This window comes from Telmatherina bonti, assembly GCF_933228915.1.
Source record: "Telmatherina bonti genome assembly, chromosome: 4".
NCBI classification, from domain to species: Eukaryota; Metazoa; Chordata; class Actinopteri; order Atheriniformes; family Telmatherinidae; genus Telmatherina; species Telmatherina bonti.
In genome coordinates this window covers 20884988-20902783 of record NC_136622.1, presented here as the reverse complement: position 1 = coordinate 20902783, position 17796 = coordinate 20884988, and the positions used below count along the sequence as shown (strand labels likewise).

Genomic DNA, 17796 nt, shown 5'->3' with positions numbered 1-17796 from the left:
CAGCAGAGTTAAGGCTTTGAGTTGATGTAAATACAAATGACATAATTTTAATCTGAGGCGTGCAGACCTCTGTGTTGTGAAAACATCTAAGGGAGAGCTTTAATGCTTTTACAAAACTATGGAAATTAGGAAAGACGTTACTGAATTAGGAAAGACGTTACTGAATCTGGACAACAACACACACCCAAAGGCAGTTGCACAGTAACCTCACACAGACAGCGCAATGAGTGACCCTTTCACTATTAAATCTTCAAAGAGAAAAACAACTCTGTTCTTTATTTCTTCTCCTGTGTTCAGAAGGACACTTGGTTTCCTTTAAAATATCTAGCAAGCAGCCTTTCCTCAGGCTAAAGAGAAAGTTAAGAGTTTCTCTCAGCAAATGTGAGTCTGAGTAGATTTGAAGTCTGCAAAACATGAGGTGCAAATCATTTTGAAAAGAGAAGTGTCATCAGTGTTTTAGTCTGGAGGCGGCAAAAGATTGCACACAGTGTATACAGAGATACAGATAAACAGGTCCAAACTGTCCGAATTGTCACACGCAATCACATTAGTGATAAACTCAGCAGTAAAAACTCATAACAGCTTGTGAAAACTGAAATACATTAATCAGTCAATGACTCAGATAATAACCACTTAGTTTCCACTACCTATGACCTGTGTTTCATGCAGTCTGATCGTTACTCAGGTTACTGTGTTTTTAAGCAACCAAGAATAGTGCATGTGTGTGTAAATTGCTGAATTCTAAAAATAATTCAGTTTGACATGTAATTCAGATTTGTTGATGCAGATTCAGTATATTTTCTCCAAAATAATCTGTTCAAGTAGTTTATAAGTTTTGTTACTTCCAACTCTCATCTACCTAAATGCCTCCAAATTAGGGTTTGTAATGATTATGCTTGAGTATGCTTTGAGTGGTCACTGGCAGACGTAAAACTGTTCAGAACCACTGCTGTACAATAAATACTGGCGGCATTGTTAGCCATAAGATCATTAGGTGAGTGGAATGAGATTGGAGCAGTGAAGCATGGCTGTTCAAGCGTTAGCTGACACTGGAACAACCAAGAAATGTACAGCAAGAGTGCGGAGGGGTGAAGATAAGAAATAAAGTACAAGGGGGTGTTGATGGGTAGAAGGGTGAATGTGTTTTTATCCCACAAATAATGAGCCCTGACAGTAACGGGATCCAGCATACTCAATGTAGGTGAGTCCGAGGTTTGAGTGTGTGTGTCTAAGATTTGTTGAAATGATTCAAAATCTGTGTTGCTGAGAATTGTTGCCTGTAGGTCGAACATGTCACAAACTGTAGACTTCTTCACGAGTACTGCTGCTGTAACAGCAGAGCCCCACGGATCCCTGTACTAACGTTGTCTAAGGAGTCTAACACGATCTGCTTGATGCATGCTATCACTGCAGAGTAGGTTACATGTAATTCTGACTTTTTATTTGAGATCATCAACACTTCTGTACATAGTTTTGACGAATAATTTGTGCAGTTTGAAACTTATGCTGACATCACTGAGTTATGAGCAACAGAGGAGATGAGACTGACAATACATGCAAGACAGAAAGTTTCTCTTTCCAAAGAGGGCCTGAACAGAACATAGAAAAAAAAACACATCATGGACACAAACTTAAGGAAACTGGATGGAATAATGCACATGCCGACATAATTACATGGCTCCATGCTGTTTATCATGTGGAAAAGAAGCCATTATTAGTCAAAACAAATACCTGATTCAAGCTTTTAAAAACAGTTTAAAGAGTGTTATAAGAAAATGTCCTTTCATACTTTACTTAGTCTGTTAAAAACAACATATCATCTGACTAATCACACTTCAAGAACTTCAAGTATAACACTAAAATTGGATGTTTTCTGACAATTTGAAGAAAAGCAAAAATAAATTGAGCATGAGACGAGTGAACCCTTGAAATATTGGGGAATCTGACGAAATGATCAAATAACATTACCAATTCAAAATCTGTGAAACATTTAAAATATCAAACCCAACTTTTCTTGCATTTATAGCAAAGATGTTGACAGATCAAGCAAATAAATAAATAAATAAATAAATTTATCATATGCTTATTACAAGTTGAAGTTTTCCAGAATTTATTTTTTGTCACACAGTAGATTAAATAATATAGTTTTTGTTTTTCTTGTTTTTTTTGTTTTTTTTTAACCAAATCCTTCTTAGTCTTTGAAATGCTAAAAAAATTATTTAGATATCTTTATGCTTTATGTCTTTGTAATATTTCTACTGGTGCCAGCATCTATTCTTACACATACAACATATGATTAATCAATTATTTGTTAAATTGCAATTAAGTTACATTTAAATCACTTCATCTAGCATTGTGAGTAATCAAAAAAGATGTTGCACTACTTTAATGCCACCTTATTAAATATATTCTGGTTTCTTTACTCATCTATATCAACAAACTGAATATAATTTCCAAGTTGTGATCAAAGCAAACATTTGAGGACGAAATCTCGGAAACAATAACCAACATTTTAAATTTCTTTTACTTTTTCACAACTAACTGACTCACTGAGAAAGTAATGCAAGATGTCACACAGAAGTAAAACTGTATCTTCAATTTACTTCTACTTGTAAACAAATTTGTAACCTTTTTTATTTTTGTTCAGTCAGAAACATATTTATGGAGATGTGTGTGAGTCAAAGCTCGCTGCTGTTCCACTACAGTGTTGCTGACTGAAGTGGTGAGGCAACCAGTCATTCATTAAAGCAAGCTTGGCTGTGTTTTCATAGGCATTCCCCAATCCCGTATTTGGGATTACATTAAGGCCTGAGCAGGAAGGAAATCCTGTCATCATGTGTTCAGTGAAGGGAGTGTCACACAAAGCAACATGGATGCAGCAGATCAGCAATTAAAAGCGGGTCAATAGGAGTGTCCGGGTTTGACCGTGGACCTCAGTCAAGCATCGTATGTGTTTGGCAGGGGTAGACAAATTAATAGTTAGTGTTAGTTTAAGTAAACATTATGAGCATAAACTTTAATCAGAGAATTCTTTGATATCAGATGAAGTTAAAAAGCTCAAACTACTACTAAAGCCGTGGAATTTCCAGTTATACAACCAACAATGTGTCATGCAATTCACCAGAAGCAGACATGGAAGATTACAAATAGCCTTGCTACAGAACTCATATCAAATACACCAATATGTCCTCCACTTCCTAAAATCCCTCCTTTTTTCTTTCATTTGCCAGCAGCTGCACGCTGGTCTCTAGTATCTCTGTTGTCCTGTCAGCAAAGCAGTGTCCACACACAGACGGCAGTATGGAGTGGTCAGTCAGCCCAAAATAGCACTGCAGTGAGCGGACACAGCTGATAGCAGGGGGATTACAGTTGTTGTCCGTGGGCTGTATAGCACGCAAGTGAACAGACTGAAAGACACACACACACACACACACACACACACACTCGCACAAAAACGATGAGGACTATTTCAATCTGAGCTTTTTGTTGCAAAATCATGAGTCATTGCAAGTCTATTCTTAGTTAGGGGGTGTTGGTGTTTGCCCAAGTTATGTGAACTTAAAGTGATGCTGCAGAAAAAGACTGGAATATTGCCAATATGCTTTGGAATAAGCTTTAGGTCACTGGGAATGTAGACTCATCGATGCATGATAGTTTAAAAAATACACTCATGAATGGTTTTCAATTTAAATATAAATGTAACTGGACAGATTAATTCTAGTTCATATAAAAATATCACATATTCATTTTCCTCACTTCTGCTCTGTCTTAGGAACGTCCGGCTGTTGGCAAAGAATCGCACCACCTTAAAGCTGGGCGTTAAAGGTGCAGTGCCAGAGGCACAGATGGAAACACGCAGCAAAAAGCAGTTGGGATCTTGCTGAGAAGAAGCAGGTGGACAGACGGATGGTTATATGGATGCGGCTGCTGTGGGTGTTTCTCTGGCAGTGTCTTAGCTGGTTGTTGTGAGGAGTGAGAACGAAGCAATCAGCAAGTATACTGCCGCAGAAATTCTTCGCAATAAGAAGCCCTGGGATCCCAGCCGTCACGGGGGCAAAACAAAACGGAAGAAGAGAAATTGCTTTGTAGTAAAAGCCAAAGAAGATGCTGCTGCCTCTGTAAGTTTAAAACTGATACAGAATTAACTGAAGACAGACCGGATGAAAGCATGGCCTTTTTATTCACAGCCTCCACAACATTTGCAAACGGATCAAAGCATCAAACTTTTACAGCGTTTACTGCACTTTCATGATCCTGTGCTGCCATCTTGTGACTGAAAACAACTTCTGAGCACGCTTTTGATCATCCATCACTGCACCAATAAGCAAAATCTACATTAATGTTTTGACTTTCATTGAGACAAGATTCAATTTGTTTTATTTAAAAACATTGCTTGATTAATTACACCTGGATTTTCTTTATATTTAAGTTGCAAATGCATGTTTCCTTGTTACTAAATCTAATTTTGCATCAAAATTATATTTAATTTAACTGAATACTAACAAATGAAAGTTAATAGTCTTAATTTATGCTCTGCTGCCTAATAAATGTTGCATTAAGATTGATTAATCAGTTTTCCTTTTTTCTTTTCACACCACACATGCATTTTTATATGCATAATTATGATGTGCAAACCACTTTGTACTAAGTAAAAGCACGAAGAGAACGCTAAAAAACTCATGTTGCCATGAAAACAAAGAGGTTCTAATAAGAGCAGATGAACCAGGTGCAGATCAATTTAGAAATGCTTGCACACAATAAAAACTGCTGAATTATCAGGTTCTTACTTTCTCGTTTTGTTAGTTTTTCTGAAGTATATCCGGTCAAACCATCTTGGTGTAAAGTTGTTTGTATTCTAAACAGACTGCTTGTATTCTAAACATAATGCAGATGCTGCATTTGCTGCAGTCTGCAGAATTAGTGCTGATGTTCCACTGCACTGCTGTAAACACTTTAAGAAGGTTGCAGGGTTTTTTTCTGTGCTGCAGCAATGCAGAAGCAATAAAGTCGTGTTCTCACACAAGGTCATTGCTTTACAGGCTTTCAACTTCTCTACAGATGACTCGGTGGAAAACCCCAATGAAAAGGCCAGCAGATAATTAACAGCTGCTGGATACAAAGCACAGCAAAAACGACTCGTTAATTAAAATATCACAAATTTTGATGTGATTAAAGGGGCCATGTTAACTGTTTGACAAGAGGAAAATTTACTGAAAGGCAAAAGGAGACTTATCAACAATGTATTTCCATTAATTTATAGGTTTTTCTTTGTTTCTTTGTTTCACTAAAGCTGCAATTAATTCTAATCCTAATGCCTAGGACTCATATTTACTAATGAATTGCCTGTTAAGAATTTTATGTTTCATTTGCATATTTTTATTTTACGCCACCTACATTGATTACTATTTACATGCTCAACCATTTACTTAAGAAAAAATAACCATGGCATGAATAAAAATTTATCACTTCAGTGAATCAAGTCAAGATAACAAAAAATTGAAGCGCCAACATTTTTTAAGACCATATTTTTGTGTTGATGTGTGACGTTATGTAAAAAATGCAATGAAATGAGACCAACGCTCACAAAGGATGATGTGAAATCATAAAAATAAATTAAAACTGAGCATTGGAAGCTATGAAAGTAAGTTTCTGTAGCCAGCTAGTTTAACTAACAAAAACAATACACAATTTGAACATGCCATTGATTCATAGACAGCAGTAAAACATTATACGTATATCACATTGGGAGTACAAAGAGCCACTTAATGAAGGATATGCATCCCATATAAAGGTGTTTATTGAAACTCTGACACTGCCAAGACTAGATTATTAACCATATAAGATTCTAACAATTTTAAAAACACTTTTACCAGTGGCTTTTAAAGATTAAAAAAAAACTGTTTTATAAATATCTCCTTTCCCATTTTTCTACAGCAGCTTTCCTAACACGTTTTTTAGTTCTCCCTTGATGATCCACAGCTATGTTTCCTCCCTCCTGTGCAGACCTTGAAGTGACTAATTTTCCTTGATAAAATATGTGAAAAAAAAATCTCACTTATATATTATCTGGCAACACATCAGTTGTGTAATAATTTGAGCCTCTTTTGTTAATGCTTTGTTTAGATCCCGCAAGGTAGCATAATTGGAGAATGTTCAGAGAAATACAGTGATGGACTGTTTTTGACAAGTAGTAGGACCATGTCAAAATCAGCAGTGTATGGTGTTACTGAAACTGGGGATAATAACCAAATCTGATATGATATGGGTGTGTGAGAGTTGGTAACCTGATGCTAAATTGCAATACTAAGGACACAAGAAACTGCTGTTTTACAGTACAAAATTTAGAGAAGATTTGATTAATGATCTAAAATATGAAAATGCAAATCATAAACACATGAAAAAGTTTTTTTCAATAAAAATAATTATCTAAAGCCGGACTGATACTGTCATAGGTGGCAGTAAATATTTTGAAGCCTATAAAAATTATTCATTCATTCATTCATTCATTTTCCGAACCGCTTATTCCAATTCAGGGTGGCGGGGAAGCTGGAGCCTATCCCAGCCGGCTTTGGGCGACAGGCAGGGTACACCCCGGACAGCTCGCCAGTCCACACACAGAGAGACGAACAACCACTCACGCGCACTCCTAGGGGCAATTTAGAGTGACCAATTAACCTGTTTTGGATGGTGGGAGGAAGCCGGAGTACCCGGAGAGAACCCACGCATACATGGGGAGAACATGCAAACTCCACACAGAAAGGCCACTGACCAAACCAGCCAAGGATTGAACCAGCGACCTTCTTGCTGTGAGGCCACAGTGCTAACCACTGCGCCACTGTGCAGCCCCCTATAAAAATTATACATAATTTATTTAGAATTCTTTTAGAATACAAATGCCAAAGGATGTGATAGACTGATACCCGTTCACACAAATAAGGTTAAACATAACAGGTAGATTGATTATTCTTACTAATTCAAGCTGCATTGCATTTCATACTTCTTTAGAATGGATTTATTTAATTTCTGCTGATGACATTGTACTTATCTTTGATAGTTTTTTGCATTTATTCTGTTTAATGTAACTTTTGTCATACTATTTTATATCAAATCATCCCCTTTTTAACAAAGTTTACCTACATTTTTTAGATGTATTATATAATGGCAATTGTTATTGGTAATATTTTTTTTAAATGATCACAAAGATTATGATAAATTGGATTTTGCATAAAATCTTAAGATACACCAATCTGCACCGGAGAGCCTCGTGTAATAATAAGCAACAGGGTTTATTATTATCTATTCATGAATTACACATTTAAAAATGGACCACAGTGAGATGATGTCATGTGTCGTGTGTGACACGCGGTGACCGTATGGATGTACTGCAGTCACACACAAACACAGACAGAAATAGACTTATGTCGACCCAGAACCAGCTGACAAACTTCTGCTTTGGGTTCCGGTTGGTGCGACGAGGAGGGAAGAGAGCGACTGCGGGAGGGAGGGCTCAAATGCTGGGAGAAAACTTTCCTTCTGCTCCCTTGAAGCACTGAAGTTTAGCTGAACTGGACTGAGTGACTGAAACGTCGCTTTGCTTTAAGGAAAAACCATATCAGATCGTGATCATATGCAAGATGTATCAGCTGCCGAAAGTTTGGAAACACGGTTATACAGTAGCTCGTATCCTACATTAAACCATGTTAGACGGAAATCAGACGGAGTTGTATTTGTCTGAGCAGGTGGTCGTGTTGTGTACCTGCGCTCTGTCATTGCTGGGCTCCTCTCTGATAATCTTTACTTACATTATTTGGTCTGATTTGAGGACAACACCGAGGAAGCTGTTGGTTTACCTGTCTGTATCTGACTGGTTGTCAGCTGTCTCTTACGCCTTCGGAGTCTGGAGTGTTTTCCGCAGCAACTCGCCTGAATGCGTCGCTCAAGGAGCGATATCCACTTTCGCCAACACCAGCAGTTTCTTCTGGACAGTAGCCATCGCTATTTACCTTTACGTTTTCATCGTCAGGTCCAGTCAAAGAGTCGCTGACAGCCTGGTTGTCTTCTTTCACCTTGTCAGGTACGTAAGTTAGGATGTAAGCTAGCTGTAAACTTAGCTTCAAATATAGCCTGAAGGATCTTGGGATATATGGATGAAGCAGTTAAAGTTGTTGTCGAGGTTAAAGTTTGTTTTGTTTTTTTTGTTTGTTTTTTTCAAATAAAATAATGAACAGGTTCTGTTTATACGTCAGTTCCACTTTAACTATTAAAAACAAAAGTTTTTTTTTTAACTAGTTAATCTGAGAAAGTATCTACCTATGAAACTTTAAATTGCCTACTCCAGACTTTTCCATTGCTGAGCCCGCTGTTTCTATGGTAACGTGGAGTGAGGCGTTAACTCCAACTGTATATATGTTCATGAAATAAATTAACCTCTTTTAGCTTAAAATTAATATATGGCCCTTGTTTTGTTTTTTGACCCATTGCTGATGTTATAATAACAGCCTGGCTCCAAGCTTTTTTTATTCTTTGATTTTGTTCATGACACAATACTGAGGGTACTCCTGGTTTGTTTTGACCTACTACATCCCAAAAGCTGTCTCTAGTTGGCGGTCATAATTTAGACGTCTGAGTAGTTTCACCCCCCCCCCCCCCCCCCCCCCCCTTTCTTTCACTGCATCATGCTATTTGAAGACCCATACTCTTGTATGTGAAATTGGATGTAAATACGTATAAACCAGCTCCAACAGTTAAAAGAGTAACTTTCTGCTTACACACAGTTAGAAAACAGTATGGGGCTCATAGTTCTGCTTGTCAGTGTTTAAATTCAGCATGTTTCTCTGCTACTTTATTTTTCTGGAGCACACGTGCAATATTCTGACGTCACATTTTAATTTTCAGCATTTTTTTTCGCTGTTTTGTTCCACAGCAGGTGGGTTTTTGTGACTTTCTCTGCTACTCTTTTTCCTCGAGGGGAAACATATTTTTATAAAAAGAAATCCGAGGCTAAAAGCAATATACAATTATCTTTAGCTCCTATTAAACTAATCTAGATGACAACACTGATTTAATTTGATCACTGATAATGTGCATGTGGTATCACACAGTAAGTAGACAGATTTTTAGTGATCCGAACAGAAATCCATGTCACTGTTTTTGCTGATACAAAGTTTACCATTTCATGCATCTTTAATGCACACAATCTTTGTCAGCTTCCCAACAACAAAAACACAAATATAAAAACAATTAAAACACTTTCAGCGCTTTTAGCAGTAGCTTAAATCATCACAAAATTAGGTTTTATTCTAAAAGTTATTGACAGGCTTCATGAGATAGTGCAAGACTTCAGTTTTAATCCTTTGACTTGGTCCATACTAGACTGTGCGCTTCATCCTTTGTGTCAGTTTGTGTTCTGCTTATTTATGAGTTATCCTTGAGGATTTTGAGGATGTCAAGAAATGAGTTTACTTGCTGTGCTGTGGTTTTCTGTAACTGATCTATTTCTGGTTACAGGAACGTTTTCACCCCTGGGTTTGCCTCACCACAGTGTATCATCCTTATTTTTTTTCTGTGTACTCTGTCATACAACAGGGCCTTTCATGGAGGCTTATAACTCCTAAACAGGCCTAGGCCTTGAACATTGTGGTATTTAAAATTTATCTGCCATAGATCAGTGTGAAAACTGAGGAATTGTCTATTCATTTTAAATTGAAGTTTCTGGAATAAAAGTTAAACTTCATGGTGAGATGGGGAATACTTTTAAAGAAACAAATGATTTTGTGAGTTTATGATAATAAACTTAGACTAAGAAAACTGGTATGACCAGGAACATGATAATCCTTCACATGGCGTCACAGGTCTTTGCATTAGTTGTGGTTGTTGTACCTTCTGAATATTTACATATTTACAAATATTTTGAAATTTGATGTTGACCTTTGTTGTTTTTTGTAGCTGGGGTGTCCCGTTGGCCATCACTATCACCGCTGTGTGTCTGAACAAGATCGGTTATGATGCATCTGAGGTGTCAGTGGGCTGGTGCTGGGTCAGAATCGAAGCCCCAGACCGGGTCCTTTGGATGCTTCTAACGGGGAAAATCTGGGAGTTCTTGGCATATCTTACTCTCCCTGTGCTCTACATTTTGATCAAGAGGCACATCCATAGCGCGGTGAGGTCTTCTTCAAGCAGCCATACACAGAGTATTGTGCTTAAACTTAGCTAAATCTTGATTGATTTGTTCATTTCTATGCTTAACCTCTTCTGCAGGAGTCCCAACAAATTCCTAGAGGTATAATCATGAAGAAACCAGTTTTAAATGGCACATGCACAAATCTCAATACTTTCAAACATGTAATATTGTGCAAAGCATTAAACAAAACAATTTTTTAAATCACATTTTCTTCCAAAATTATGCATTTAGATAGAAAGTAATGTTTACTGTCTTAATAATCAGATTTTTTAAATAGTTCATCTTCAAAACAGAATAAAATATCATACTGAGCAATGAGGCAGCAGCTGAAATAGGAAATGGAACTGTAATAGTCCTGCATTTACAGACGGAAGTCTTCGTCTCAGTACCAAGCAGCCGGCATCAGTCCTGGTCAACCCTCTTGCAATGAACTGCCTCCAGTTGTCCAAATTCTGGCATTATGTAGGGTCAGCAGTTGTCTCCAATTACACACAGCAGCTGCTAATTTATTATAGAGTTATTATGAATATTTATAAGTAGTTTTATTTTTATCATTAAGTGAGCTGTGTAATTTATTTATGCATAGTTTAGGTTGTGTTTTCAGCATGAAAACTTAGCATCAGGGGCTTTAGTAGGGGCTTTAATAATTTGTTCACCTTACAGCACTTTTGTTGAGGTTGAAGAAAATCCTAACAACACAGTTATAATGTTTCTTCTTTGTTTTTATCCTGCATCATGTACCCTAAATTGGGAGCACGCAGTCTCACAGCAAAACAGAGAAACTAGCATTTGTAGCTTGAAGGCTACGTTGCTGTAATTCCTTATCAGCAAAATGTCCAATTTGTTCACTGAAAGGCCTTTAGCTGATCCACAAATATGCAGCAAGAAATGACAGGAGCAGGCAAATAAGACCATCCTTCCAACCATTTCATTTGTAGTTTTTGTTCACTCTTACAAAACCACTAATAACTAAGCACAATGGTGTCTTAAAGATCTCAGTTATTTATTAGGCTCATTCCAACGGAACTATTTATGGGTTGACTTGGGTTATAGAGACTAGGTAGCTCACTAAAGGGCAACCTATCTTTGAGTTGTTGTTTTTTTTCTATTTGCTCTGCAGATCTGGAGTAACGTAGCAGCCAGGTAACAGATGGCAGAATAAGCAAAAGAAGTTTTGGCTTTCTTGTTCTAGGTCAGATCTAGGTCCTGGTTTGGGTTCGGGAAGCAGACTCCTCTTAGTTTTTTTTATATTTATTTTTCGATAAACCGTAATGTTAGCACTGGCTCAAATGACCCTGAAATATGACAGTTAATGATAAAAATATAAATATTTCTAAGGACTTGACTTTTTTCATTGCAGTTGCCAAATATTATGTAATCTTTTTTTTGTTCTAATTAAAAATGTAGAAGGGAGTCCACCAGACTCATTTCTCTTCATCCTTTTAACAAGACGAATGCTAGCGATTGCATGCAAACAACCTTGCTAGCTATAATCTGACATGCTTACGGCGATTTTTTTAAATAGATGTTTATTTACACACACTGTCCCTATCAAATATCTGTAACTTTTTGTGAGTAGTGTATATATCAAACAGCTAATGTGACATTTTTTTATGGCATTATATTTCACCTTTCTTTTTTGTCATAATATATACTTTCTCTCCTTTTGTCTGATGCAGCATGCAGCCCTGTCTGAGTACCGTCCCATCTTGGCCAACAGGCCTCCATCACACTCTTTCTCCTCTATGGCTGATATGAAGCTGACTCTCATTCCCATCATCTTCATTGTTCTGCGCATTTGGAGCACTGTGCGCTTCATGCTGCTGCTCACTAAGTCTCCAGTCAGACTGAACCCAGTGCTGGTGACACTGCATGTAAGTTTAAGCCACTTTTGTCCAGTTCAGAGTAAGTCTATTAATACCATGCTGTTGATTTGTGCGTGACAGCACATTCAGTAACGGAGTGTGTGTCATTAGTTGATGTGCTGTTAAATTTGTTACTGCATGCCGTTGGACCTGTTAATCATCACATAGTTTGCATGATGACCATGCATTCTTCCTGGGTGTCATTTCCAAAATGCAGTACAATATTTTTCTCCTGAATAAATGGAAACCAATTAAATATTTCTCATGTTACTGCTTCCTGGATTATTTAAAATCATATTTATTCTTTTCATTCCATTCTATTAATCAATAACACTCTACCCTTTAACTTTGACCCAACAGGGTATAGGCAACACCTCCCAGGGAGCAGCCAACTGCATCATGTTTGTTCTGTTTACTCAGCCGATACGTGAACGCCTCTGCACTGCGCTCTGCTGCCGCTTCTCTACATGTAGAGAGTTGCAGCACTCCCATGGTGCCTCACAGAGGCTGCAGCCTGAACGGGAGTCTTCCATCCAGAGGGAGGAAGACGGCACCAGCCGAGTGCGGACAGACAGATGATAATTTATACGGTGGATGGGTAAAGACAGGCTGAAAAGCTGACGCAAAGGGAGCAGTAGTGGTTTCCACTTTGTCTCAGGCCTCATTAAATCAACTGCTTGCACGGGGTGGGGGCGCGGGGGGGCTGTAGATTCTGCAGGTGCATGCACATCTGTGTTAGATACTTGCACTGTGGGTGATGGGATGATGCTGTCAGACTGCACCAGCATTAAAGGAAGTGCTCCTATACTTTAGGTTGGTTCTGGTACACTTCATGAAGGACACTGTACAGTAAAGCCTCTATTTATCATGTACTGTTGTGAGGTTGTCACTGGGAATTGATATTTAGTTTTCTCTATTCAGCATTGGGGTTTTCATATATTTTTACATGATTCTGCTGAGAACAGTAAAACACTTTGAGTCATGAGAAAACTGTATGATTTGTTTAACTGATGCTGAACTTTTACAGAATGAGATAACCCACTCAAGACATCTTTAAACTTTACTATCTGATGGTTTTACTCAGAACTTGTCTGCACTTGTCTTCAGCCACACAAGGTTTAAACTTTAGTTAAAATGTGTTTAGATAAACTTATCCATACAAAAGTAGTATGCAATCTGGTTTCCAAAAAAGTTGTGTTATGTAAAACATAAATAACTGAAGTTAGTGTTTTGCTAAACACTTCAAAAGATGTTTGAATAATTATAGCACGTGATAGCCAAACTAATGTTTGGTTAGGAAACAATAACTTTAATAGGGTAGAAATGTAATCTAGTTATAAATATGATTGAGCAGGAGTATGTTCATCTCCTCTTTTTTTTTTTTTTAAACTCTGACAGATTGCAAACCAAGGAGAGCAGCTGTCATCATTTAAAAAATTTCTCATTTATGCTTTATATAGATTTTTGGCTGCACAGCAGTTTTAGGAGCTACTTTTCTCATATTTCATTTTATTATCCACCAAATGTTTTAATCGCCAAATATAAGCCAGATCAGCGTCTGGATTCTGCTGTAGTGCTATATGCTGATATAATGAGGAATTAGGTTCAGCATTTTATTTCTGAGACAAGTAACACTGTCCCATTTTCTGTATCTTTTTTGGTATATCTTCTTTTCTTCACATGAAAGATTTCTTTTCCCATTATTATTGTGCACTTTTCACCTACCTAAACATTCTTGCAGACCATTCGCACACCAACATGTAGTAGCTGCTTCTCTCCAGGACAGCACACGCTAGTATAGAACACAGTCAGGTGTTCATTGCAAACCACTTTATTACCAATGTGATGAGATCTGAAGACAAACTCCCCACCTCACACAACCCATTATAAATGTTCCAGCACTAGACACACCAGAAAAACTTTTGGCAGCTTAACCAGTACCTAATCAATCAGGGGAGGTCATAATGTTATGGCTGATTTAGAAATAGATTTTAGGAAGTTTTCAATTCAGTGCTTTCTGTTGTTGGGTTTATTTTATTTTATTTTTTGTTGTTTTTATTTGTTTTTTTTTAGCTTGTTTTTTAGTTTTTTTTTTTCAACATTTTACACAACATCCTAACGTTAAAGCAGAAATCAATGCTGTTTCTTTGTTGCAGCTCACAACTGTTAAACTGAGGACTCTACATGTTTGTTTCATTCAACATATGGCGTTATGGTATTTAATTGTGAGTCAATTATCTTTTTATCTTTGATCTTTGTGTTAAAATAACATTGCTGTTCACATTAAAAAAAACACACACACACACACACAAACTGATTACATTGAGCCAAAAATAACTGTTGATGCTCATAGCAAGCTTTTCCCTTGCTATCTTTACTTTTTGAAAACTATTAACTCTTTCCTAACTTGGTAGTTGCAACATAATTCTTACAGATGTTGTGAAATACCAGCAGGCTCTGACGTGTTGCCAAATTTACCTCTGTCACTGCTGTCACTGTGGTCAGGAGAATTCTGAATGATCATCACATGTCATGCTTCCTCCTGAACAACCTGAGCTCTACTCATGAGCCTCACTTCTGCTTTGACTTGCGCTGATTGTGCCTCCTTTTTGCTTCACTTAGCAATAAGCCAAATGCATACCACAGAGGGGTCTTTGAACTCTATGAACTACTTGCAGCTCAATACACTGATCTACTGTGCAAGGATAATCTTGCTCTCTGTAGATCTTTGGGTCCTGATTGATTAGTGCAATGGTAGTTAGTTGTTTTTCAAGTCAGGGTCTCATGGGAGGTAAAGTTGGGGACTTCTGTGTCCTCATCTGCACATGAATGATGCTGCACCCTTCAGGGTGCAGCTAGTTCCCATGCAGTAGTTTTTAGTTCACAGTTTGCATTAAGATGGTTAAAGTAAATAAACCAACATAACTTTTTATTTTTGGTCAAAGTGATGAGACAGTGCAGGGTTCATTCTCTCAAGACTTCAATAATATTGATGACAGTGCGTCGAACACTCTGTATGGGAAAATAGAGGAAGTGAATGTTGCTCCTGCTGGAGAGATCTAAAGCAGCCGTAGGACAGCTTTTTGTCCTTGGGACTTTAGGGGACAGGAAGAGAGCCCTGTGTTTTTGCATTTCCTGCAGGAATTAATCTATGGTGTTAGTACTGAGAATTGGCTGACATTGAAACAACTCTGCCTGGTGAAAACACTTAAGGAAAAGGTTTCTTCTTTTCCTCTGCTGGCTCTTTGCCCATTTAATTCATTAAGTTCAAGAGTTGCCCTGAGCTGTGCTAAGCCACCAGAGTGACCACTCACTGACAGGGGGGATTTTTTCACAATGCATGCTGTTCATTTGGCTGCATCAGTTATTTGATGAGCTCATACCGAAACTCTCAGTTCCACTTTGAGCTATGAATCAGAACTTCAACAGGATATTTAAATGAAGAACAACAGAACACATGAAACACCAAACACTTGAGGTACATCAAAGTTATAGCTTGAACTGTTAATCAGCCTGCTGCTAAAGTCAGTGAAGTTGATTCCAACAATAAAAAAAACTCATTTAAAAACAGACACGGGTCAAAGGGCTTTTTTTCAGATTCTTAAAACATTCTGATAACCATTTTTAGCCCATGTATTATTGACATTATTGTTATTATTTAGGCTTCTTACTAAGCTAGTCTCCAAATCATTAACTTTCAGCCAGCATCTCTGGGCTTTTTTGTTAGGTACTGAAATTTTTCTGTTTTCTGGTTTGGAGATATTCTGGGTACACAGGAAGTTCTGAAACTTTGCCTGTTGCTGCCAGTAGTTACAGATCGATCCTCTTGGTCCTAGCACTTTGCCCCAAACATCTATTCTCCAATAATTCGGCATCCCTTTTCATTTGAGATATAAGGAGTAGAACCCATTTACCCTCCCAAATGGTTTCATCACCCCAGTTGGGGGTCTTGATCCCAAACAAGAAAGGGCACTGTATACCTGTAAGTGGAAGGGTACCAAGGGAGTGACAGGTATTGAGCCTAAGTCATGTGACAGTAGCCCATGGGTTCCCAGATGGCTCTTGCTTAATCTCATTTGATGAGTTCTGATCACATGAAATGGAAACACAGCCTGGAAACATGTTTCCCCAAATCTGTAAAGGACATTTTAGGAATGCAGAGTGCTGGGAATACAGGAATAACATGGATATAGACTGAAGTTTTGGATGGATCCAGTTCACCAGTCTGCACAACAGCTGCTGGTTCACTCTCTCTGTCCTGCTATGTGGGACTGAGAAGAGAAAAAACTATTTTCTCATAGTTTCATATCAGCCTGTATCATCCTGTAGGTTGCTCAGATGTCACCCTTTTGTTAAATAGTGAGTCAGTTGCTTTGTTTTGATGATTGCAATATTTCTTTGTTTGTTTTTAGTGCATATGTTTTTATTTTAGAGTCAAAAGGATTTGAGTTCATTTATATCTGTTTTTCTTTTGTGTTGATCATTTTGTGAAATGACGAGTGTCTGTTGCGCTTTGTATTCTTTCTGAATCTCTTGGGCTGCATTGCATCACTTCTATGTTATTTGTCAATTTTTTAAAAGTGTTTGTTTCATGTGTCTTTATTGTTTCCATATTATTGGCAATTTTTTGTGTATCAAATGTCATTTTCTTTGCGTTACAATAAAAAATATGAACATTTATTTGAACAAAGCCTCCAGACCACAGGCCCTGTAATTCCTATTCAATGTCCTTTGAGTTGTGAGATACTACTACATGCTATAGAATAAACTCCACGAAAACGCCATGAATTACGAAGCAAAAATAAAACAGTTTCATATTCAAACACAAGGGAATTAGTAAACAAAACTTTATTCTTTCTTACTGAACTCATTTTGCTGCTATGACATGAAGTCAAAATCCTAAAAGCTAAACATAAACTTAAACAGGGCATAAATCAGACATGACATTGAACCAACACACAATAATAACAGACTGGCAGAAAACAAAAGAAAATGTAGATAAAAAGGGAATTAACTGAGGTACAAGGGAAAGCTATTCTAGAAGAAAACAGGAAGTGAATTTAGCTGAGAAACAACATTAAAAAAAAGGACAATTTCAGACCAAAACAAAGCAACATGAACCCATATCCAAGTGAAAATAACCAAACCCATGGGCCATGACTTGTTAGCAATTTCCCATTACAGTGATGTTGCTTCTAGTTTTGTAAGATCTAGTATCAGAATTACTTGACTGAACAACTTATTTCTTATTCTACTATTTCAGAGGCACTGCACAAGGCAGTATCATAAAGTGCCCTGTTTAGGGAATGAAGTCTTGTGTTAAATCATTTTACATCTCTGAAAAATCTGCATGAATAAAAAAAATGTTTTCACCTGTTTTCAAAATCCATTAAAATGAACACAAATCAGAAATTCAATCAAATGAATTGAAAATGAAAATAGAAAGAAATTCAATAGAACTTAGATCAGATTGCAAAGTTGCTTCTCTCTGTAAATAGATGAAAGTAGGGGCACTTAAAGAATGGTTTTGGTCATGATTGCAACACACACACACACACACACAAAGAAATATAATCTTTTTCACTGAGCATTAAAACTGTAATGATTCCTTTTCCCTACTGGCATTATCTGCTTACGGGCATATAGGCCACTGCGTATACAAGGCCTCCCTCGTGTATATGGCATCCAGCTTTAAGTGCAAACAGCCTCAGGGACGTTGTATCGACAAGCAAGCTAAGCTTTAGAGATAAG

General features: G+C 37.4%; 2 protein-coding genes across 4 annotated transcripts in view; one reads left to right on the top strand and one right to left on the bottom strand.

Annotated features, from left to right (window-relative positions):
• The window catches only part of spsb1 (splA/ryanodine receptor domain and SOCS box containing 1), a 30734-nt gene extending 22842 nt beyond the window's left edge, over positions 1-7892 (bottom strand). For 2 of the 3 annotated variants that reach the window (XM_079239226.1, XM_079239223.1), the window contains exon 1: positions 7851-7892. The gene's annotated coding sequence lies outside the window, so the exon portion shown is untranslated. Of the gene's footprint in view, positions 1-7802 lie in introns of all 3 variants that reach the window. The other variant, XM_079239225.1, reaches the window with a different exon arrangement.
• gpr157 (G protein-coupled receptor 157) lies at positions 7569-12786 on the top strand. Its single transcript, XM_079239222.1, has 4 exons — positions 7569-8074; positions 9946-10159; positions 11860-12054; positions 12406-12786. Exons 1-4 carry the CDS (start codon positions 7698-7700, stop codon positions 12622-12624), a joined length of 1005 nt encoding a protein of 334 aa, XP_079095348.1. The 5' UTR covers positions 7569-7697; the 3' UTR covers positions 12625-12786.
• Positions 12787-17796: the final 5010 nt, after the last annotated feature.